The 26,483-nt window shown below is 31.2% G+C and overlaps 1 protein-coding gene across 1 annotated transcript; it reads left to right on the top strand.

The window, feature by feature from the left end:
- The first annotated feature begins 931 nt into the window (after positions 1–931).
- LOC148598551 (uncharacterized) lies at positions 932–26,268 on the top strand. The gene is made up of 15 exons (XM_088561681.1): positions 932–1,016; positions 2,284–2,486; positions 2,867–2,944; positions 5,524–5,598; positions 6,226–6,297; positions 7,750–7,821; positions 9,260–9,331; positions 11,736–11,807; positions 13,741–13,812; positions 14,266–14,337; positions 18,195–18,266; positions 19,249–19,320; positions 21,828–21,899; positions 22,238–22,368; positions 23,345–26,268. Coding segments are annotated over exons 2-15 (1,113 nt in total). The 5' UTR covers positions 932–1,016; positions 2,284–2,307; the 3' UTR covers positions 23,347–26,268.
- The last annotated feature ends 215 nt before the right edge of the window (positions 26,269–26,483 follow it).

Here is a 26,483-nt window from a genome sequence, read left to right on the forward strand (position 1 = left end):
ACGATGTATGGTAGTATATATATATGAATAAATTTGATTTAATTACAGGTCTATGACAGAATGTGAAAATTAAATTAAAATATTTTTGAACGATGAGTGATGGGGTCGTGAACGACGAAATGTTGATAAATGAACTACGATAGAGTGATTGTGAGATGATGGATCACGATAAGTTCTATATAATTGGAAATTCAATTCAAATATTGAAATCAAGATTTTTTTCTTATCGGATTTGCTAATTTACACAGTTGCCATTAATAATCTCGGACTTCCTGAATTACGTCACACAGAATCGAAAGATTTAGTGCCAGGAACTGTCCAGGGGTACGACAGTATAGGAACTTTTCGTAGTTTCTTTGTCGCTAACCTGGACAATTTTGTTCAGGATCTGTCAGGGAATAGGGCAATATGTGTCTTGACCAAGGACAGCCAATGTCAGACTCTGTCGGGATCTGTAAGGATTTCTGTTCTATCATCTGCTGTCGTAAAACAGTTTTCCTGACATATTCTGACAGAATTAAAGAGAAGTTAGGAATGATCGCAACTGTATATATCATAAGAATTTGATCAATATTACTGATATAAGTAATTATTGTATACACAACAACTGACATCAATGCAATGAAGATGAAACATCAGATAAATTTTATCAGAACAGTAACATTTTGAATATAATTATTAACTTAATGTTTGAAATATATTGATTAATCTTCCTCAGAAACCTAGAGACAGATATTGTATGTAATAACTTGTAATGTTGATGACAAATCTACGAACAATCGTTACATTCCATAAGTACAAATGTAAAAATATTGTTCATCGTCCATATTTCACAAATAATTACTGGAAATTATTCATCAATAATAACAACAAATGTTTACCATTATACATATGTTACTACAAATACTTATGAAAATTGTCATCAGTGTCTCACTCTTCAGACCAACACCTAAGATCTAATCTGTACTATTCTATACACCGTACATACATCTAATAAGGTGTATACATAATACAAGGTAGGAGTTTGTTTTATTTTTTGTTTTTTATTTGCTTTAGCTGATTCAATAATATTTTTTTCCTCTCTTGTCGCCAGTTCCCTTAAACATTATGGTTGTTCTTCTCTTGTCCCTTAAAACATTTTGCATATAACCGTGTGTGTTTTTCCACTGTAGATTTGTATGCAGCTTTTATAATAACGTTTATCCATGTTCAGGTAACAACTTTATTTTTAAGGATTATTTTCCGATGTTGTTGAATCCATGGGATTTCTTTCTCTATAATCCAGGCCAATTGAGTTTAAATCTTACCTATATTCAGCCAATAATGGTAGCTCTACTTGTCAGTTTGTCACGCAATTTAAAAAAAAAACCTAAAAGCTCAGATACATTTTAGTGCAAGTTAATTAAGATACTGATTTTCAAACTCTCTATCTGTATCTGAGTAGGAATTAAGTGTCTGTCCAGTTGAAGGTTAAGTCGGATTCCAGTTGAAGTTCTTCAATACAAATGAGAATGTATAAAGATAATGAAAATTGATCTGAACATCTGTAAAATGGCAAACAAAATTCGTTACATCTATGATTCCCATTCGGTTGGGTGAATGGTATTGGGAATAGAGGGTAGGAATAGCGTGGAAACAGAATCCGAAATGCAGAATCAAAATAATGTATAAGAAATGGAACAAAACGCAAATTTTGAAACCACACTTAATATTTAAACTACTAGTTGTAGTTTCGCATTAAAAATCACGATTTGAATAGTTCGGATTAGATAAGAGTATAAAAAATGTGTTGTAAAATATTATTATAGTTCTGTTTTAAGAATAGCCAAAATCGACATTTCGTCTGCAAATATATTCGGGATGAAATATCGTTTTCATACACATACGACGTGTCGATATAAAGGGTTGATTTGGTTCTATTATTGGACAATCTCCAGGGAAACACGATATTTCCTCCAGATTTTCTGGTAATATATCGCCCAGTGACTTTGCGATGTGTTTTTTTATACCATATATTACTTAAATGTTGACTGTATTTATTAAAATGAAAATAATATATAAGTGGACATAGCCACAAAAAAGGAAAAGGAAATTAAATGCAACGAAAATAAAAATAAAATAGATTAAAACATAGAAAGTGAGGCCTAAATGTTCGACCTTACGGCCTTTGTCCAGGGGAAAAAGTATTACATGTAATTCTCTGATATATCTACAATGAATCATTAAAACAAAAAGCAATCTTAGGAAGAGTATTAATTTGGTGTACCCTTCTTTTTGTTTCAGATACTAACGCATACATCAATTATCATGAGTTGCATGATAGCATACCGCCTTATTTGCTTCATGGCAATAACAATGAAATTACCATTAATTGCTGCTCAAGTCTGCAGGGTATGTGAATGTAAAGACAGGGAAATATTTTGTTACAGGCAACACTTCACCAAGATTCCAAGTGATTTGAAGAATTATGCTGAAACAACTTCTTTGTAAGTGTTGTGTAATAAGAAAACCAAACCAAAACAAAACAAAACAAACAAACAAATCTTTGCGTTTTTAGAATTAGTTCATCCTCCAGTAAATCTTTATTCAAATAATGTCAGGCGTTTTTTCGTAAGGTGACATATAAATACAATAGCATTTAGTTGCAGATATGTTTTCATGCAATGAAATCAAATAATAATAAATAATGCATTTCTTATCCTTTTATAATACTACAAGAGGAATCTTTTCTACATTAACCATCATTGCTCTTCTGTTTACATGTAATTAGTCCAGTGGAGTTTTGATATGCATAATTAAGCTTTCCCCTATTTTTCTATGTTCTAATTTTACTCAATATATATGTAACCCTTTTCATTGGTTTCAGAACTTTTTGGCACCACTCCGGTGTGATTTCAAGTATAACAAACAGCGATTTCACCGGACTTACGAAACTAAAGAGACTGTAAGTACTAAATATTATCACTAAGGTCAGGATTTTCTTATTGATAGTGTATATAACCAGCTTATCTTCCATAAACTGACATGAGCGAGTTTAATCATTACTACTCCTCGTTCCTTCTGTATGTTGTCTTAAAAGAACCACCCATACCGAGCAAATTATGGGATTTATTATACAGATAGCAGTGTTTTATCAAATATTTCGTGAGTAAAAAAATTATAAATAATACCCAGAAGTCAATTTTGGTAATTTAATTCTCGGGTTTTCCCCACCAGAACGACACTACATGTATATCAATCCACCGTTCATAAAATTAAAATTTTGTGTAGAATACAGGAACGAAAAAGGGAAAATTTATATGATATATAGGATAATCAATTGGTTGTCGTGAATAACAAAAATATAATCACTGGTGCCAAGAAAACATTTACATTTAAATAGTGACCATATTTGGTTATTCATTCTTTCCAATTAAATCTCCTATACACCCTTATATTCAGCGAAGAGAGTGTGTCGAAATTCCATTTCCAAACAAAATAGAAGAAAAAAGAACGGGGGTGCTTTTAATGACATGTTCGTGGCTAAAGGTACGCATTTTCTTCTCAAAATTTCAATCGTTTTCCCTTCAATTTTGACAAAAAAGTAAATAGACCAAAACTAAAAAAAAACAAAGAAAAAAAAACACGATTTCAATATTTGAGAACAAATACCTCTCCAAGTGAAAGTACAAAAATTAATAGATGATTTTAGGTAAATATTATTCATTTGATATGCGACATAAATGCTGAATCTTTATCCCTTTTTTTACTGGGAATATATATAAGGTATACTAGAAAATATATCTGTATGGCATAAAATTTTGTTCGATAACAAAGGATCGAAACTGCTCCATAGTGAACAAAAATCTTCTCTCGCTGTCAATAAGTGAAAATGTGACATACCACAACAATGAACTTTTTTTAAAGACCAACATAAATGAGTGCATTTATCTATCTGATATAATGTCAGTACACATGAACATTGTTGCAACAGCGGTTTTTGTAACACGTTCATTGTGGTTCAAAACATTCGAGCAGTTTCTGGAAAAAAAATATAATAAAAATTTTAGGTACAAAGTCATTTCATTTTTTGTACGGTGATTTCTATGTCATTCTCTTTTTATCGTTGGCCACATATTAGGTAAACCTCTAGGTATGCACGGCGTGTCCTATATCTCTGTCAGGATGAAAGCAATGTAAAACAATATTGACGAATTTCAGTCTGCGTAATAAAATAATAGGTAACAAAAATGAGGTTATATTTTAAGATGAAAAATTTGTCAAGCGTGACATAGTTTTGCTTTCTTCTTTTGTCTACTTTGGATGTGGAAGTTTTTGTCCAGTTTTGTGAACGCGTTTTTCAACAAACGGTCGGCATTCCAATAGGAACAAATTTTGTCCTCTATTTGCTGACCTATTCCGTCACTCTTATGAGACTGACCTTATAACTGAACTGATCCAAAAGAAAGAATATCGTTTAGCTAGATCCTTTAATCTCAGTTTCAACTGTATAGATGATGTATTATCTTTAAACAATCCTAATTTTGGGGATTTGATAAAGGATACTACAGACACTGTGACGTCAGCCTTATATCTTGACCTACACTTAGAAATCGACAGTAAAGCAAAACTATTGACCAAACTTTACGACAAACGTGATGGCCTTTCATCTGTGGCAACATCCCTTCAGTACCCGCGTATGGAGTGTTCATATCACAACTCCTACGTTATGCCAGAGCTTGCCGAAACAACGCAGACTTTCTGCATTTCCCTAGAAATCTAACAAATATGTTTCTGGAACAGGGTTATGTTGCTACAAGATTGAAGTCATCACTACAATAATTTTATGGTCGTCATCATGAACTCGTGTATCCATCTGCGCCATGAAAACTGATTTGTTCATTGTCGCCTAGATTTCTTTTACTCTTTCGTCTACCTCGGACTTGACCTTTTATGAGCAACTCGGCGGGTGTTTCTAGAAAAGGAAGAAAAGGAGAGGACGCTTACCCTATCGGTACACCTGGTCTATGCTCCCAGTTTTTAGTGGAATCTGAGTTGCTCATTTGCTTTTGTTACTTTGTATGTATTATTTTAGTTACTTTATGTTCTTTGTCGTATTTGTCTGTTTTCCATGTATGTCTGGTCGTTGTTTCTGGATTTCATTCTTTTGATTACCGCTATAACCTTGGTTCCCTTGATTACTCTTGTACACTAGATGCAGAAAAAAATGTTTAAATGAAATCTGGCTTGCTCATTTGACTTTTTGTTTTATGTTAATTTTTTTGTTTTTTCATGTTTTGGTTGTGAAGGTCTGTTTTCCTTGTCTAGTCGTTGTCCCAGTAACATGTTTTCCTATTAAGGTTCTTACACTTGCTCCTTTGATATCCCATTTGATTTAAATTTTGAAAACAATATATGACTTCCATTGCTTATTAAACACACTGCGTCATAATGTAACATTTTAATTTAAAAAAATAAAAAAAAGAACTTTTTTCATGGTACGGCAAAGTTTACTGCATGTACTTTCAAGGACATTCTTTACAGAGTCATGCGTGAAACGCAAGTCAAAGAAATAGAGCAATCAGCCTTTCACTTTTTTTCTGCTAGCGTCGAACACATGTAAGTACATCATACATGTATTCAAGTTTTAACATTGTTATACTATACACAAAAACACTCCTTGTTTCACCATCCATTGTTTATATCCTCATTCCAAATGAAGAATTCCGTATTCGTAATATAAAAATCCAAAACCAGCATATAATCCGACTTACAAATTTGATATATACCATTACAAAAATAAAAAAAAAACGTGAAAAATGGCATTATTTGAAAGGTAAAAGGAAATAAATACAAATAAAATGAAGTGAAATACATAGAATTATAGAAATGAGGCCCAATTTGTCGGCCTTGTTGTCTTTGTCAAAGGAAAAAATTGCAGCGAGTTATTGTGCAAGTAGAATGTTTAAATAACCTTATCTAAAAACGTGAAATCTCGTTAAAATTCACATAAAATTAAATGATAAAAACTAAAACTGATTCAACTCATGAAAACCAGTACACCTATATGATTTAAAGTCATAAACCTTTGGATAAGCGTATATGTTAAAATATAATCATTTGTGTCAACAACAGACAAATGCTTAACAATTTACGTGTTATTCAAAACATATGACAGCTTTTTACTTTTGTTAAGGCAATAACCGAACTAAATATCACGTTTCTAAAATGACTTGTTTATTTCAGATCCATAACCTATAGTTCATTAGCAACATTACCATCTGACCTTCTTAGTGGTATGACAGCGTTAAAATATTGGTAAGTGCGCATTTTAAGTTGTTTCAGTCCTGGAGTTGTTAAAACAACATTCTACTATACTGTTTACACTAGTTAAATCGTATGACTGTCAGTGTTTTGTAGGGGAGATGATTGTACGCGGTCAGATAGTTTTTTATGCTTTTGTTTGCCTCTAAATCTCTCCTCTTGTTTATCATTTATATGTTTTAATAATCATTATATTCACTACCCAAAAGCAAGTTGTACATGGGCCTTGTTACCAGAAAAAAATCAAGAAGTTTAGGGGTGGGGGTTATACGAATAGCATTTTCTAATTTTGATAGTACTTATCTTTGCGATTGTCTAATGAAATTTTTTATTGTTTTTGCACCGAAAGTCATCGGGGTCGGTGTGAACCCCAATGTTATAGCTGCAGGCCCAGGTGTGATCTTTATGTTCTTATTTCGTATGATCAACGACAATTCTGCATTTCGTTTCGTCTGCTAGACTTTTGTATACTGAAAACCTTCTGAGCCAAGCTTCAAACAGCGTCTAACAATACGTGTTGCAGCCAGCCTTCCCAGAAAATCTAGAAATTTGCAAAGTCAGGAAGAGGGTTAATGATTTACAATTACGTTTTCCGATCGTCGAAAGACATTTAATTTATATTCTGTTCGGGAAAATCGTTACTGTTTAATATTCTAAGAACTACATAGCATATATAAATCATCTTTTAAAGACTCTTCATGTTTTATGAAACACTGAGTATTGTGACGTATTGCTTTCCGCTCGTTTAATTTCTTGTTATCCTTTTATCATTTAAATACTTGGTTCTACCTACAAGTTAAGTGCACTATATTTAAACTTTTCTGTATTGAAATATGTGTGATTGAAGTGCAAATATGTGGGTTCTAATGTAATTTTCCTTTTCAAGTATGTATATATTGCAAGCTAAACTTTTTTTTCTTCATTTTCGCCTGTAATGGCCGTGCAAATTAAAATGCAAAAGTAATTTAAAAAACGCGACAAGAATTGTGTCATCGGTATTTTTAACCCTGGAAAAAGGTAGCAGTCATTGTTCAAATAGTTACAAACACGCCCAAAAGAGATTGATCATTGGAAATTGAGTATATCTTTTTAGAACTGGATTTGATTTCAGGCTCCATATTTTTTGTTTTCTGCTTGACGAATGCTGAGTTTTGGTTTGAATGTTAACGAAGTCAAATTTTGCTAAGCCTGTGAGGTAAACATACATGTGAGAACAAATTATCACTGAAACGAATGTTGACCATATTTTCAAAGTATTAAATATATCAGGTACTTTTCCCGGGTTTATTTTTATATTTCAATTAAAGATGTAAGCATACGTGCTATGCAATTTTATTTTGCTTGTTGAGTGAATCCAATGCTCGTCTCCTTGTTGTACAAATAGAATCATTGGACACATTAAATGAATATAGTTATTTCATTAGGATTTCTTTCTGTACTTTTTAGGGGTTTTCACGTGAACAGTGTTTCGATTATACCTGACGGTTTTTTTAAAGACTGTAGCAATCTAGAACTTCTGTGAGTAATAAACAGTTTTCGTTTCTTCAAGATGAAACAATCTAAGGTATTTTGTAATGTTTTCTTAAATAACGGATAAGCAGTTTTTTTATCTGTCCACCAGTTTGATATAAATGTCACAACACACTATATAAATTATTGTAGTGTGTACTTTGTACTTGTCTTAATTTTGATCACGAATTTGGCGCGTCTATAACTTCAATATATATACTTTAAGGTCATTTGTTTTTACTTTTCTGGCGTCGGTTTCACAAAAAGTCGTAAGTGTAAAATTGACCATAAGTAATGATGTCATAAACTAAAATATCATTGTGATTTACGATCAATTTCACACTTACGACTTTTTGTGAAACCGACGCCAGGTAGGTATATTTTCTTCTTAACCAGTGTTATCCAACCCGGAGGACAAATTTTGCCTTTCATTCTTCGTTTTATTGCGTATTATTTTAATTTTATTTGTTTATATAGTTTATTTACGATTTTAAAATGTGTCAACTTTTATTTATTCATGATGTATATTTCGTGGTTGGATAAACCACGTAAAGACTGGTATACTTTTCTTGTAATGACTCTTACTCGATTGAATAGGGCATATTACTCATTCAATTAAGTATGAAGTATATATGCAGCATTGAAAATGGGATAGTGTGACTTTATTTGTGACAATTGGCAGGATAAATAAGAAATGAATTTTTAAGGAAATTATGAGTAATTAAAAAAACAATAATAATAAAAACAAATGCAATCAGACTGAGGTGAATTTAGGTATAGTCGTGAATAATAGGACACGCCATATTTGTTAGTGGCGGAAGGGGACAATAAGGTTTGGCTAGAGTAGGCATATTACCCCAAAAGCATTGTGTAGATGCAGGGCCAATGTAAATTCTAATCGAAATTCAAACTCGATTAAAATTCACATTAGTATTTTCTGAATATATAAATGAAAATATAAAATATGCATGCCCGATTTAAACATGTGGTCAAAATTTAAACCTTACAGCTAATTGTCAAAATGCAATCTAAGTGGCCATTGTGAAATATTTAACTCTAATAAATAAAAGTAAATTAGCGACAGTAAATGAAATTATTGTTAATTTTGTATTGATTTATGAGAAATTGAACAATGAAGTGTTTTTATAAAATTGTTCGATCTTAAAAATGCTTTTTTAAAAATTTTATTTTGAAATGTTAAAATAGTAAATATCAACACACTTGATAAGGCTTAATTTTCCAAAAATAGTTAAGGGTGTTATATTCCAATGCAAACCCAGTTATCTCCGATAAAATAAGGAACAATATTAATAAAAACCCTAACGCACAAACCTTACATGAACCTTCGAGTTTCACCAGGTTTCTAACGTACATCGATTCTGTAGCAGGTTTTATTCATATTATCATTATTGGTTCTGACATTTATATATTCAAATATGTCTTCTAGAATTTTTTCTGGTAACCAAATATCTAGTATAAATGAAAGAACCTTTCAAGGACTTGCTAAAGTTTTCCATTTGTAAGTATAAAATTTAGTGAGGTGAGGTTATACATAAAATAAATAGCCCATCCTTTACGTTAATGTGACATAGCAGAAAGTTAATATTACAGAAGCTGGTCACTCCTAACATATATACTTTACAAAAAAATATCCATGCGTCCTTTTAAACCTATAAGGTTTACAATTGATATATGCATTTTTTTGGGGGAAAGAGCAAATATTTTTGGATTTCAGTTATATAAGTTATAAAATTAACAAAATGATAACTCTTAAGTTATAATGAAAACACCGAGGAAAGGTGTGTTCTCAAAACACAGAAATATAATAAAAATCTCAAAATTTACCTATTACAATCAATGATTATTTATAAGTTATATCAGTAACTACCCAAAGGTAAAAATTAATGAAATTGATCAACTAAAAATTGTAACTTAAAGTTGCATTAGCTGTCGTTTTCGTAAATATTTGTTTCTGTTGAAATATGGCTCCACTTTGAATTATTTCTACTTAATTATACTTTTCCTGTTTCCTGCATAATTTCAATTATTATCCGCAAATAAAATGCATTAATTACATGAAATAGGTGTCGGTACATTTTTTGTCGTCAAGACAAAAAATTGACCAACATGAATTCGTATGCATATGACTTCTGGAGACCTTAATTCGCGCATGTGCTGTAAGGGTCGATTTGAAAAAAAAATCTGATTGCGAACGAAAGTGGTTAATCAACGGCAAGGAAGACCGACGGACTCAAGCCGTAAAAGAAAAAAAAAGAAAAAAATATAATGCAAGGATCCTTTTGTAATTTCATATTGTGATATGATATGGCACAAATATGGTCAGAAATTGCCATTATTTATTTGAAAACTAATCAAGAAATATATTAAATGAAATGTAAACAAGACACGTGCTTACCTATATATCCGCTATTGTTATTTTTTTTTTTACCAAAGTGAAAGTATTTTCAATTTAGGTGAATGTCCTGTCGGCAATCTTCGGAAGTTATGGCGTAAAATAAAATTAAATTAGAGCTTTAGATCTTCTTTAATTAAAAAAAACCTGTTGTTTTCACAATATTCTCGGTGTTTTCAGCATTTATTGCTTCAACTGCATTACTACAAACTTAATTTTTTGAATCAGCAAAATCCAGTAGAATCAGAACTGAACAAATTTAGCAGCTAATGCAGCTTTAAAAATTTCAAACTCATTATCATGCAATCAACATTATAACGTGTTAAAGGAACTTATTTAATCTTAAAATCGGTACATATTTCTTTCACAAGAAATAGGTACATTCATTTAGTCATTTTTATTGTTATCAGGCATAGACAGAAAATTCACTGTGTCAGACAAGGACTAATGACAGTGTAAGACAAGGAAATGTGACTTGCACCTGGTCCATGCTCCCAGTTTTTAGTGCAGTCCCAGTTGCTCATTTGCTTTTGTTACTTTGTATGTATGAATTTAGTTACTTTAGTTTGTTGTGTATGTCTAACATTGTCAAATTGTCATACATAAAAGAAATATCAGGAGAACCGAGGTAATATCGGAAATCAAAAGAATATAATCCAGGGACAAAGGCCAGACATGTTAAACAGACATACACACTCAATAATAATAATAATAAAGTGACTAAAATCATACATACGAAGCAACAAAAGCAACTGAACAACTCGGACTCCACTGAAAACTTGGAGCATGGACAAGGTGTACTGGTAGGGTAAATGTTCTCTGCTTGTCTAGAAACACCAGCCGATTTGCTCATTAAAAAGTTTATAGAAACATTAGACATATGTTTCTATGTTAGACATAGAAACGTGCAATGTTAGACATGGAAACTTCAAAGTGTTAAACATATTAGACCCGGAAACCTGACAATGTAAGTCATGGAAATCTGACAATGTTGGTCATGGAAATCTGACAATGTAAGTCATGGAAACATGACAATGTAAGTCATGAAAATCTGACAATGTAAGTCATGGAAACCTGACAATGTAGGTCATGGAAATGCGACAGTGTTAGACATGTATCTGTAAAACCCCACAATATTAGACCTTGTAAGACAATAAAATGAGACACGGAAATCTGACATTGTTAGACAAAGACATTTGAAAGTGTAAGGTATGTTAGTGCGACACAGTCCGACACACAAATGTAACACTTTTTACATATAAATGTGACTGACAGACATTTATGTGATATGTCGAATAGACGTATAACAAGACAAAACTGTATAACATTTTAGATCAGAACCAATGTGATATTTTAAATCGAACTTTTAGAGATTCGAATGTTGGCTTTGTCTATATATTGTACTGAACAAATCCTGAAGAAAAATGAAGATTTAAAAAAAAATGCGGCAGTAAGTCCGTAAACTATATATATACAAATACATCAATAACAATGTGTAATATTGTTGCAGGAATCTTGGTGACAATAAAATTTCTAGTTTACAGAAAGATGTATTTAAAGATTGTGTAAATATCCAATTTTTGTAAGTAAACGTAGCCATTCTTCTTCAAGTATATCTGAAATACAATTTTACGCCATGCAACTTTCTAAAACTAGTATAACTATTAAAATCTAGAAAATTAGATTTATGCATGTATTTCCACCACATTCTCGAAAGGAATAAGTTCGATTTTATATTGGTCTCTCTCTATAACAGACAGTAATTGTAATATCTCATCTATGTGTTGGATTTAGAAACTCAACAGGAATCACTAAAAACAAGCCTCTTTCGCATATATTAACTTCCTCATTAATTGCTTCCAATACGGATCTTCACACTTAATACTTCTGCAGCGGTATCAATTCAGTGTGGATCCTGAAAAAAGGTCTCAACGCTAGCTTATTATCGGAATTTGAGAGCATCAAGAACTATGAGTTTTTAACCATTTTTACTACAAATGTCCTATACCTAGTTGAAATCTTGCCTTAAACGGATAGTCGTTTCTCTGATAAAAAGATGAACACCGGGGTAAGAGTACGAACTTCTTGTCCGATAAAGACTCTCCTAGTACAACGCAAATATACTTTAAAAATGTTGGATTTTATTGTTTCGAAAACATATTTGTACAGTAGGTTTTTGCCATGAGTTAAAAATATGTGGTTTATACAGGTCTTTGGTTTATTCAGTTTAGGCAAGATTTTTACCTTTATGTTTTTATATAAAATTGTCGACTTTAAGGTCGATTTAAATATAAATTTAATTGTATTACATACTACATTAGCGTAAAAGGACATCTGGTTTTAGAAATGCCGATCATCTGTAAAAAAACAAAACAAAAAATAAAAAACAAAACAAAACAATAAAAAACAAAACAAAACAAAACAATAAAAACAAAAACAAAAACAAAAACAAAACAAAAACAAAATAACACTGTCATATCAGATTAATATATTTGGACCTGAAAAAAAACGGACACGAATTTTAAGCCGTACCGTTTCCTTAATGGAAAAAGGGTTCAACATAGAGAATGGCATACTAACAAAATTAACAGTTTTAATTTTTACTCCACTTGAATTCATTTTCACACCTTTATAAAATTACAAGCTTATAATATTTCTAGGTTTTGTTAAAAGATGTTTTAAAAGAGTAACTTTTCATTACAACATTTGCCGAACAATTCTAACATAGAACGCGAGATTGCCAACATTAAAGACTATATGTTTCAACATAAAAGTCGGAAATACCAACTTTAAAATTGACAAACATTCTAACTTTAATGCCGATAATAAAAAAAAGAGACAAAAACAGTGGGTTAATTTAGGAAAGTAATGTGATACAGGGAGCATGAAATATTTACACTTATCTAAACTAGATAAACCAAAAATCTTTTTTTTTAACCCATGTCAAAGCAGTTTAAAATATTTGGACACAACTTTCAAATCGGATCTATTCTTTAATCCAGAAGGGGTTAAAAATATACACCATTGAATACTAACAAAAATTAACGATTACAGTTTAAATTTTACTCCACCTGGGCCCATTTAAAAACTTGTTTTGAAAATAACAAACACAGTCATAAAAAAATGTTGTATTTGTACTGTGCTATGACTGTAAAATTTCCCAAAATATTCTTTATTCCTGTAGGACTGGAAAAATAACTTGACCAAAACCTGTTTGAAACTTTATAAAATTAGTAAAAAACCTGTTTGACTTACAGGAACCTAAATTTAGAAGGGCAGAAAACTATTGTAAGACTGTTCTGATACAGATTGCCATGGTAATTAAGTAGGTTTATAATTGCAATTAACTATGTTTAGACATATGAGAAAATAGGTTGAGGCAAAAAGTTCAACACATGGTTGGTGAAAATTTACTTACATATAATTTAAAAACGTACAAATTCAATTGTATAAATAAAACATGTTTTTACAGTCTGAAAATATATTTATCATACAATTTTGGGAGTCTTTTATAGGATTTTATATGGCAACCAGCTTACGAATATTGATGGCAGTGTCTTTCAAGGCCTTTCCAAACTAAAACATCTGTAAGTTGAAAACAAGTTAATGTGTGAAAGTGGAAACGTAAAATAAGTACGGTCCAATAAAAATCAGTCCAGTTTTCACTAATTTCTGATAGGGCCTTCTACAGCGTCTAAAAGTGTTCAAGGGTACCATGATTCTGATGGAAATCAAACGAATGTAAATCAAAGATAAAGACTAGGCAGGGAAAACTGGCACATATAACAGAACAATGGAATTACCGAATGATACGTACAAAGAAACAAAAGTAAATGCATAACTCGGACTCCACTAAAAACTTGGAGCATGACAAATAGTGTTTCATGAACCTCAGACAATATCTAGAACTTGCAGGATTACTAAATGTCTACTTAATCAAATCGATTTATTTTTCTAAATTTCAAATCCACAAAACTATAAACGAATTCATATATTTATATGGTTTTTTGGAAATAATGCCATTGAATTAACCTTTCCAGAAGCCTGTCTTCTAACAAGATATCCACTATATCTGAAGGACTTTTTCAAGGTCTTGTTGAACTGACATACCTGTAAGTACAATTTAAGCTATTCAGATTATCAGTAATTATAAATCACACATACACAGGCAAATGTGCCACACATGAGAATCATATGGTTTGCATCATATGATTATCATATGAATTGAGCACCATATGATAATCATTTCAGTTAACATATGATAATCGCATGGTTATCATATGATAATCACATGTTTTTGCAAAACCTATGATTATGATATGTTTTCAAGCCTATATTATCATGTGAGAATCATATGATTATCATATGACTACCACATGATTATCATATGACTACCACATGATTTATATCATATGATTTTCATATGATTACCATATGATTATCATATGATTGAGCACCATATGATTATCATATGTGGCACATTTGGCTGTGTAGGAATGATTGTAGTTTTGTATCGTTCTCACATTTTTGATAAATATGTTATAATAAGAAAGCGATAACCATAAAAACAGGTAAGATGAAATATTTCGATAAGACAGCCTCTAATTTTAGATTTATTTTGGTAAAGCTTCTTTCAGGGTAGTGCTTTTTTTCATTTAAAATTCCTCAATGGGTGAATGTTATTATTTATAGTGATAATAACAATAGACTTTCCGTACCTCCCTCACAAAGTATATATAGACTATGGTGTCCTAGCAACTAATTGTGCTTCCAGCATCAAGTTATTCCATCATATTGATGTTTATATATCTATACGTTCTGCAAGAGGTTGCAACTATAATATCGACTTTTAAGATAGATTTCAGTGTTCTTCATGGTTGGAAATATGACATGAATAACAAAACAGTGTCTGTTTCAAATGTTATACCGACCAACCTCCGTCATATGATTTTCCTCTGTCGCAAATCCTCTCCTTCAACTATCATTACGATGTCTAGAAATATTAACGAAATACCCATCCTGCCTTGGAACACTATAAACTTTATATAAAGCTATAAACTTTAAGTAGGGTTTATTTTGTTCATTTCTTGTGTTTGTTTTTAGAATTTGTGGCCCTGTTTTCAGCTTTATTTTTAACAGATTTCCCGATTGACCAAACCTCAGGATTTTTATTTTTTTCACTGTATAATAGTAAACTAATGACAAATACAATATATATGGATTTGGTGGCTGTATTCTGAACAAATGTCACTAAAACACAAGTTCGTTCAACGGTCAAACAAAATTCGATGCATGCATGTCAAAAAATAAAATAAAATAAAATAAAATAAGATAAAATAAATAAAATAGAACAAAAACAATTTTAATGGCTCTTAAACTTATATTTCCTTTAGAATGTCTGCTCCAAACTGCTTTAAAGTAATTGTTTACGTCAAGATTGGAGCTATATGCATGTAATATTTCATGTAATGCTAAAATTCATGAGCATATTAACCATTCTATCAAACTGTATGCTCATTCCGAAATCTGACATTTGTACATATTACACTTACAAATATCAGATCATGATATATGATATAAAAACCATAAAAAAACGAACAAAAAAATCCCCCAAAAAACTATAACAAAAACCATAACAAAAACTCAAAACACAAACGTAAGTACAAAAAAACCAAACAAATACAAAATCAAAATCAAAATGAAACGAACCGAAAAACAAAACTACAAAAACAACAACAATATTAAAAAAAATAGAAAAACAAAAACAAAAACAAAAAACAAAAACAAAAACAAGAAAAACAAAAACAAAGCAAAACAAAAGAAAAGGCGATAACTATCGAAATGATATAATTGAAACCCGTAACGTCAGCAGTAGACTTATTCCAGTACATATACGTCAAAATCCTAATACCTTGTACGTGAATAGAAAACGAAGACGATCTTCATGCATAATATAACGAACGTAATACAATAGGTTATCCATTAACATAAAGATAAGAACAAGACGTCACAAAAAAAGAGAAACAAATTAATAAAAAAAATATAAAAAATGAAAAAAAAAAGATAAAAAAAATAAGCCTCTAGGTCTAAAACACAAAACAAACAAAAATAAAAATACTAAACAAAACAGAAAACAAAAAAATAAAAACAAAAAACAAACAAACAAAAAAAGAAAAAAAAAACGGAAGTTGACATCATGTCCAATGAGATGCTGTTTTTCCAGCGATATCCGTCATAAAGTAAGCGAGGGTGACTATTATTGAACTATAGGATATCGACGTTAATGCTGCTCATCGACACGAATTACACAATAAGAAGCTGTCAAAAATTATTTACATGTATGGAAAAATTCATTAGATAATAAAAAATAAATAGAAAAGTGTAAATAAAATAAAATAAAATAGATAAAGTCTTGGTGTTGTCGATGTCTCTGATGACCAAACCAGACGTGATTCGATAATAGTCTGTAATATCTCCCGAAAAAGTCAGATACAAATCTAACTTTTCTAAAAAAAAAAAAACATTCCAAAGACAGTTCAATATTTTCACATGTAAGTGCTAAAACCTTTAGTTTGTTTCTTTGTTACATGTCCAGTTAATTCATTCCAATTTGAAAAAAAAATGAGTTTCATATTAGTTACTGCTAGCAATACAACTGTTTCTTGTGCATTAACTATTTCAAATTTCGTTTGATTCCTATACAATCAGAGACCATAGAGCCTGTTTTTTTGTACAAATCAGGCAAACTGGGAAAATTCGAAACATGCTCGTCAGAAATCCATCTTTATGACAATATAGTTTCACTCCAGGATACTTTCACTATTTCAATAATCCATTATTTGATCTCTGTATCACTAAATTCGCCCAGATATGTTTTGCTAGTATATTCGTACATTCTATGTCCCCCCACTGCCTGGTTTTAAAAGAGATTAATTCTTAAACCGTTGGTTTGTCTATTAAGTATCAGTGTTTGTAAAAATCAGACAGGATGTGACTCATGCATGTCAAAAACCCACCAAATTCACTTTTATTTCTTGTTCAGAAACCGTCATAGACTACAAAACCAGTTTTTGTTTTTCATTTGGGTGTTGCACTTTTGAGATAAAATTTATATAGATTGTACATGAAATAAGCACTTTGCAAGAGTTATCGTACTTGATTTTGTTCGATTTGGTTGATTTTAGTGGGAGATAAATATATCATTTTCTCAAAATTGCTGATCTGAATATGGAAAGTACAATTGTTTCTTAAAAATAAAGCATATGTAGATTGAAAAGCATTCTTAGATTGGTGGGTTATTCTTCATTGTGAATTACTTTATTAGGGACAGTATCTGAATTTCATATGGATTTCTACCATTAGATTATTTAATATTTTTTTTTCAACGAGAGGGAGTTTTTCAGCCTTATCTCGTCGAGTGGCTTTGCGAGTTGAAAAAATATTTAATAATCAGTTTATCCTGTTTTGCTGAATTATAAGGTATTAGTTTTCTTTTATTTTCAGTAGTCATGACCTAAATATGTAAGTTTTATAAGCGCTGCAATATTTCCTTTCGGGACTATTTTGCGGCGACGTGCTACGTGACGTCACGTATGTTGTGCAGCTCTGATACACATCATTTGAAAACAAAAATCGGTTAGACATGACGATCGCGTTTAAACTTTGTGGAATTTATTGGTATTTATTTTTTTCTAATCGGGTAAGTTACTGTATTTAATCATTTTCCATTGTAGACTAGACAATATTCCCATGAATTAGCCATTATTTCATTCGTAGTAACAAAGAGACGGTTATTTGGGTTGTCAAATATTCCTACGCTGTTGCTTGTATGACACGCGAGGGCATAGAAACTATCGATAATTTTCATTTTCACTTGACTAACGTGAGATTGAAAATGATCGTATAGCAACATCAAAGGAATTTTAAACAAAATAGCGATAATTATTAATATGTGTCAATTTAATTGTAGGACGTTGAGATGGAATCAGATTAGCAATGTACCAGCTAATGCCTTCAACACTAACACTAAACTTCATACTTTGTAAGTGGTGTTTTTATGGTTTTACTTTTAGTAAAAATACACATCGTTTTCCGTTTAAAATATAGACACACAAATAGTAAAAAGTATTTATGGTATACCAAAAATCCTAACGATTAAATGAGTGAGGTTGTTTGGTCTACATATGCAAGATTTTTACATAACACAATCCATTCTGTAATCATGCATGTATCTGCATGGGTGAGAAAACCATACATTAGTCACCTACTGAAACTGAATTCTCGTTTCGTTTTTAAAATTATGAAATGAGTATTTGCCGAAGTAATTAGGTCAAAGAACTATATTGATATCTGTTAATAAGCGATAGTTTTCTTTTTGAAGAATTAATTTTTCTGCAACTGAAGGGGAGGACAAAGAATGGCGTATCTGTCCTTTGCATAATGATGGAAACTACACAGGAAAATTTATTTCACATGATTTTCACGTGAATTTTACATGATATTTACCTGATTTAAGCAAATAAACTACATGACAGAGTTCACGTGAAATTCAGGTGAATCGAGTCTTCGTGTGAAATTCACTTGAATTTTTCACAAGAAATTTGTGTTAAGAGAATTTGACGTTAATTGCGTGTAAATGAGTAATCAAGGAAACTAAATTCTAGCGGAAATCAAATGAATATAATCCAGAGACAAAGATCAGACATGAAAAATAGACAAACACAACAAAGACCACAGAATAATTAAAATAATGCACACAAAGAAACAAAAATAAATGAGCACCCCTAACAAAACTAGGAGCATTGACCAGGTGCACCCGTATGATAAGCGACCTCTGCTATTCGGAAACAACCGCCAAGGCTCCATTAACATGAATGGCACGTGAACAATATTTTCCTCTTAAACTGGTTGTACATGCTTTCCTTTTTTGTTTGATAATCCCCCATAATTGCGTCATTGGTTTTGTAGTTTCCGATTTTTTTTCACGTTTAATGCTTAATTACACCTTTTCATGTTATTTGTAGAAATCTTGAAGACAATAAGATTACATCACTGCCAAATGGATTGTTTAATGGTTTGACGTCATTAAGAATAGTGTGAGTATAAAATTTGTTTAATACATGGTGAGAAAAAAACATTGTCTGATGTAGTTTCTAAGAAAGGAAGTTATGTATATTAGAACAACAATATCCGTGCAACTGAAATTGCGATCGGTTTCCGATCAGTCATTTATTCGTCAAACCGATCCATGAAACTGGTGATTGCATCACGTGACCACTCGATGGTTAGTATATTTTACGGATTCCGTTGTTTCATTTCTGAATTTTCATACATATTTACATAATACAGTAGATTCAAATATCAGTTAATTACTGATTTAGCATTTGTTTTATTTGAAACAAAACACATCTGTGGAGTTGATATCTTTAAAATTTGGGTAATTTTATGAGGTAGTATATTGGATTCGTTCCAGTGAAAATTCTAACTTTACATCAATCGCTCATATGTAATTTTACTTGACAAAACCGCGGTCAGATAGGTCATCAGTAATCGGTTATTGATCTGTTATTGATCAATCAGTCAGTGGTGATTGATCTGTCAAAGAGTTGCACGGATCGCTTCAGGGAATATACCCATTATCACTTCCGGTCGCACTCGATAATGATTTTGTATACATGTTGAAAAAGAATATATGCATAAAAACAATAATAATTACTGGTCTAGTACTGGGAAATAGAGGGTGAGGATAAAAAAGAAATTTAAGGTTCACCTTTTGACAGATATAGCCTCAATTTCACCACTAATATCCCTCTGTCAACAGACAAAATGTGTATCTAGAATAATTGTAAGGCCTAACATCCCATAGATATTAAATACTTTTTATGTAAATTTATTTCAAGAACTAGCCTGGTGTTGTTTTTGTTTTACTATGTTTCTTATGTATTATAGGTGAACTCAATTCATATTGACATGCTGGTCAATAGACTGACAATAGCCACATATACTAAATAGGTGATTTAAACTGTGTAAATGACTGGACAATATCAATTAAACCTCAAGTGTTTGCTTATTTTTGTGCTCTCTGCAGAATTAAAAAAAAAAATAACCCTGCAAGTCAGGTGAGTTTTTAATTTAATTTTACATTAACTTATTGTAACCTTTTCATATCTAGGTGATGCTATGCCTTAAAAATGTTCTAGATACACCGGTTTGTCTATATTCAGAGGGAAATTAGTAATATAATTTGGGGTCATCTTTGTTGAAAGGTAATGAAGAACCTTAAATGTTTTTGTAGATAAACCTTACGCCATTCACGTAAACACAATTGTATGGGATGAGTTATATTAGAGGTCACTTTATGATAATTTTCAGTTGATATAGTTAGTTCTCTCCCCTTGATTAATGACAATCAAAAGAAAATCACCCATATATGTGGTTACAGAGAAATATTTTTGAGAAGGAGAAAGATTCATGTAGCAAACAAGTGAATATAAATTAAACAGAGGGTTTATATATTCCTTTCAGTAATTCTGTTAACTCATCTAAACAGAAATGTTAGGGATATATGGTGTTCAGTGAGTGTCTATGCAAAATCCACTCAGCGGGTGTCACATGACAAATTTTGTTTCCAAAAAATTTTCACTCCTTTCATATCACAAATCCTTTCTCAAAGTTGAATGTTGGTGTTTGACTAACTTTAATAATTAAAGGATAAATGAGTTTATATAGAAAGCATTGAAATTCATTCGAGAAAGGGGGGTGACTCCTTCATTTGAGAAAAATTTTTGTTGCTTTGTTATGGAACTTTAAATGTATTTTAATGCATATTCAGTATCACCCATTACGCATAAAATAATCAGTGGGCTAAAAATTACCCTGTGCCGCCCGTATTATAGGATCTGCCTGATGGTTTTAAATAGGCAGCCACGACATATATTTTCACCTGAAATTTAAACCATGGGTACAGCTTGTAATTCTTCATCCCATTAAAACAAATAAACTGTGAAATCCGATTTTCTTTCAAAGGACAAATAAAAGTCCTACGGACTGTTTTCAGGCTAGACAATCAGTAATAATACACGAAATGCTACTGATGAGAGGTTTCTCCTTGCAACACGTGTACAGCATATCGAAATTTACAATATATAAAACTGGTATTTTTTGTATTTAAGAACCACTGGGTCGATACCACTGCTGGTGGACCTGAGGTCCCCGTGGGTATTTACCAAATCAGTAGTCAGACTTGTCTGACCCTGAATTATATCACACATTTTATGTACCCTATTTATGAAATCTTGCAGTACTCTATTTTTTTAAATACGTAAAACACCGAGGTATCATTCCTTGCATTTCATATGGTAGAACCTCTCGGTGACGGATTTGGCTTCCTATTTCGATAAATTTGGTTATAAGTAATTCTTGTATACAACTAATATTTTGATAATGATCTTTCTACATATTTTATTTTAATGCTGTTGAAACACTTGTACAGCATATCGAAATTTACAATATATAAAACTGGTATTTTTTTGTATTACATATGATTGTTTTCCTGTATCGCAATGTTTGTATGTGTAAAAGCAATCATTTTAATTATTCACAGGAGATTGGCAAGAAATAAATTATTGAGTTTGAATTTCAATGAATTTAAAGACAAGGACCAAGTCAGGATGTTGTAAGTTTTCTAGTTTCACACAGGTTGTTAATTTACGAGCGATCCTGCAAATTAAATTTTATTCATGCGTTGTCTTAAATCATTTGTAGATTTGATTGTAAGACAAAAACATTCCACACTTAATGTTATAATGTCTTTCCTTGTTGCAAAGACTTAACGAACAAACCAATATGCATGGTTTTGTTATGAATAAACTCGTAAATATGCACTCAATGTCAATAATTTCAAATGGCTACAAACACATTTACAGCGAGCAAAATGTTAGATTCGTGCATTTTGTTGCAAGTTTAATTTAGAAATGAATATATATATTTTTAATATCAATGTTTCGTTGACAGATCACTAGCTGGAAACCCGCTCGTTTGTGATGCGTCTTTGGGTGACATATTTGACTGGGTGAACACTAAGAAAATATTTACGGATTCTGAATGTCAGAACTCGAAGCTGATTACAACCTTTCCAATTTTGTGTATGTAGGAGTAATTTTTTCTCCAGATATATCCTTACACCTTTGCTATTTAGTTAATTCCTCTCTCTCTCTCTATTTTGCATTGCCTCACTCCAATTCCCTATGCCAATGTGTCCAATTCTCCATATAGATATCCCCATATTTCATACCGTATTTGAATTTTACATAATTCAATCTAAATGGACGTCACATTTTAACTAATTTTGCTACGTCCATTACAAGAATACTGTCAAACAAATAACAGTTAATTATCTGTCAATTATGTTAGCAAGTAAACAAATATTAGGCTGTACATTGTGGATTTTCCCACAATGTAGCCCATATCATTCAAATAGTTAAATAGATAATACGGGCAAATGGACATAAGTAATGTCATGGTAACATTCCATTTGATACAAAATAAATCGATTTGCTATGAGAGAACCTAGCAATCATCAGATGGCTTGTTACAAATCAAATCAAATAATCATATTATTAACACATATTTTGGGAAATTTACAAACTTACTATAATAAACAATAGGTAGACAAAAAAAATTAACCCTTAAGAACGTATGTAGTAAAATGACTTTTAATACACCATCCGATAACATAATACTTCCAGAGATCAACAAAAGGTCTTCAACAAGTGTAACCACACATATAAGTATGCTCTGAACGACCCCGATAACAGACAACAAAAGTAATAAAATAAACGGTTGCATTATGATGCCACTTCATAAATAATCTTAAAAGTGATTTAAATTACTCAATAACACATGCAATTCTCTTCATCGAATACCTCAATAAATTTATTTGATTAGTAGATCGATTTATATGCCCATCAAAATTTATTGTGTAACAAATTGAAAAAAATGTGTCCCAATGATTTTGAACATTGATAAGTACGAAAAATGTCAAATCATTTTGTGCACAAAGAACATATAAATATTTCTTAAATCATTTTCTGAATTACACATTGCCTAATTTTATTGTAGAAACAACAACTAGCCTGTCGACAATTTCCAGCAATTCAATTGGGAAACAATTCATATAACAGACAAGGGATATTTTATTATTGGTAATGGCAATACTATCTACTATTGATTTGATGGTGAACTTTTTCTATGTTTATTGAATATACACTTTACATATGTAAGGAAGAATTCACGGGCACGATGTAGATACTAATGAACAAATGGTTGTAAATCATTAACTTTCATATCTTAAGAGTTGTAAAAAACAAACAAAAAAAAAAAACAAAAAAAAAAAAAAAACAAAAAAACGAAAACAAAAGCCAAGGACATAACTTCTGGGAAATTGGATCAAAGTGCTTTCATATATATATATATTGCTTTTATAATTAGGAAAACATTAATTCATGCTTTTCCTATAATTGTTAGAGGACAAAATAACTTCAAAATAAGTATTACATCGTTATCTTTTATTTAGAAAAAAAACTCTTATTCTCAAGACGATTTCATTCAAAATTTGACTATTTAAAAAAAATTACATCTTCTAGTATCGTAAGTAAAATTTCAAAAGAACACACACAATTGTTTTCGTTGATTTAAAATGCAAGGTAGATATTACACAGATCTTTTTACTTTCAATCAACATGAAATCAAACCAGGCAATACGTGTATTACAGTAGCTCAATTTGTCAATTTCTAATAAAAAATATAGTTCAAATTCGATACATGTGTAAAAACATGCATCGTTGTGCATACAAGCATTTGGGGATTTTATAATATAATTAGTTTTGTTACATTTTGACATGGAAAATAGTCCGTATTGTTGAAAGATCATATCCAATACTTTTATTGGTTAGATGTTCCCATTTGTTTTCAAAGATGACCTGAATGAACATACTGTAAATTTTTAAGATAAAGAACTTAATTTTGATATGACTGAGCATACATATATGCGATTGTTTTACAATATTTCATATTAATCCTGCAGGGTCTTTTCACAATTTCGCTTACTATATGTATAAAGGGCACATATCTGACATTATTTGATACTTGAAAAAGAAAGTTGGGGGTCACCGCACCTTTTAAGTTGTAAAATTGAAAAAAATCTCTCCCTTCATTGGAATTTTACCATGCATTGATTTATACAAAAACATCTGATTGCATAATTTAAAGACAATTATTGCATCTTTTCCAAATACTTTTGCTCATTGAAAATACATACTGTATGATTTTTCAAGATGACAGAAAAGTATGCTCCTGTTCTATAGGTTTGATCTATCTTTACTAATTGCACTTACAAATAGTATGCCTCATTAGATACGTCATACAAAGAAGTTTAATTTTGAAAAAAAAAATGAAAGAATATTTGACCGTTATTAAAGAGTAATCAAGGGAACCAATGTTATAGGGTAATCAAAAGAATGTAACCCAGGGACAAAGACAAGACATGGAAAACAGACACACACAACAAAGAACATAAAGTAACTAGAATCATACATACAAAGTAACAAAAGTAAATGAGCAACTCGGACTCCACTAAAACTTGGAGCATGGACCAGGTGCAGCGGTAGGGTAAGCGTCCTCTGCTTTTCTAGAAACACCCGCCGAGTTGCTCATAAAAAGTCAAGTCCGGGGTAGACAAACGAGGAAAGGCAAACCATGACCCGTTGAATAAATCAGTGTTCATGGTGCTGATGGATACATCATAACAATCCACGAGTTCATGATGACGACCATAAAACTTCTGTAGTGATGACTTCAATCTTGTAGCAACATAACCCTGTTCCAGAAGCCTATTTGTTAGAGTTCTAGCGCGATACAAAAAGTCTGCGTAGTTATGTAACAGATATACAATTTAATGTTGATTAAGGAGGTAGACCTAGGGTAAATGACATAACTCTTGCAATAATCAGTGATAAGTTTGTTTCATATTCAATTTCACTAAAGCTTTTCAAGCTTTTTTTTAAACAGAGTGAAATCATTTCAAATTACTTTGATGCTTACATGAGATTGATGTAAAATGGTGAATACAAAAGTTCCAATGATTTGTAAGAGTTGTGTCTCTTACCATAGGTTTACTTCTTTAAAGCTTTATTTTTTATGTTGTGTTTTTGGTCATTATTATGTTTATGACTTATATTCATACGTGTGTTTTTCGTTAGATGTTGTAAAGGCGTCAGCAATATATTTTGCTTGTTAAAGTGATAAAATATTTGTATGCTGCTTAACTTTGGAGAACATGCCCTTCAGCCACTGGAGTCAATGAGTCAAGATTTAACTGGAGTCTGATTGCTCATTTCCTCTTGTTTTATGTGCGTTAAATATTAGTGAAATATGTACATGCTGTGAGTTACTGTTTTTGTTTGTTTCTTTTGGGGCAATAGTATTACGAAAAACAAGAAAGCATAACAAAACAAAACAAAACAAAACAAAAACAAAACAAACAACAAAACATCACAAAAAAAAACACAACAAAATAAAACAGAATAGGCGACAAAGACGAACATTTTTTGTTATATGCTTGAGTCGAAACTTAAAATCATAAGATAAGTTTCAATAGATGGTGGTATCATGAAAATGCTAAACCCTCTGATAGAATATATATATAGGGATTAGCCAATACAGGTAAGTATGTCAGAATATGTGGCCGTTATTAAAGTGTGACAGAGACTACAGAAAGAAACAATTTACTAAACGAGGTAACTAATCGTTCATGATAAAATAATCCCAACAAGTTAGATTATGAATTACTTTTCAATATTGTTATTCTGTAAATGACGCTTAAATACAACACCAGAGAGCTGATTTTAATTGCGCAATCAAGTAATTAAGCCTACAACTATCTCATAAACTGGGCCCAAAGCCGGGTTAATTTTAGATAATTAATCTACAGAACAAACAAGAAATCATTTTCCACTTAATTTCATTGAAAACAGCTTTTTGCCATCTGTGGGAGAATAAAACTAAAACTTTATGCTTTGTTAAAATATCTCAATGTTCAAATACCTATAATCAAACTGTAAATGTTCTAAATTTGGAACTTTAGAACTTAAAAATAAAATTTCAACATTTAAATTGACTTCATCAATTTTAATCAAAATGAACTATATGACAACTCCCCCCTGGCCTGCCTACTTTGGACCCCAAAGCTACGAAATTTTAT

This window comes from Perna viridis, chromosome 14, assembly GCF_037379345.1.
Source record: "Perna viridis isolate PV_CMFRI_1.1 ecotype Kerala chromosome 14, ASM3737934v1, whole genome shotgun sequence".
NCBI lineage: Eukaryota > Metazoa > Mollusca > Bivalvia > Mytilida > Mytilidae > Perna > Perna viridis.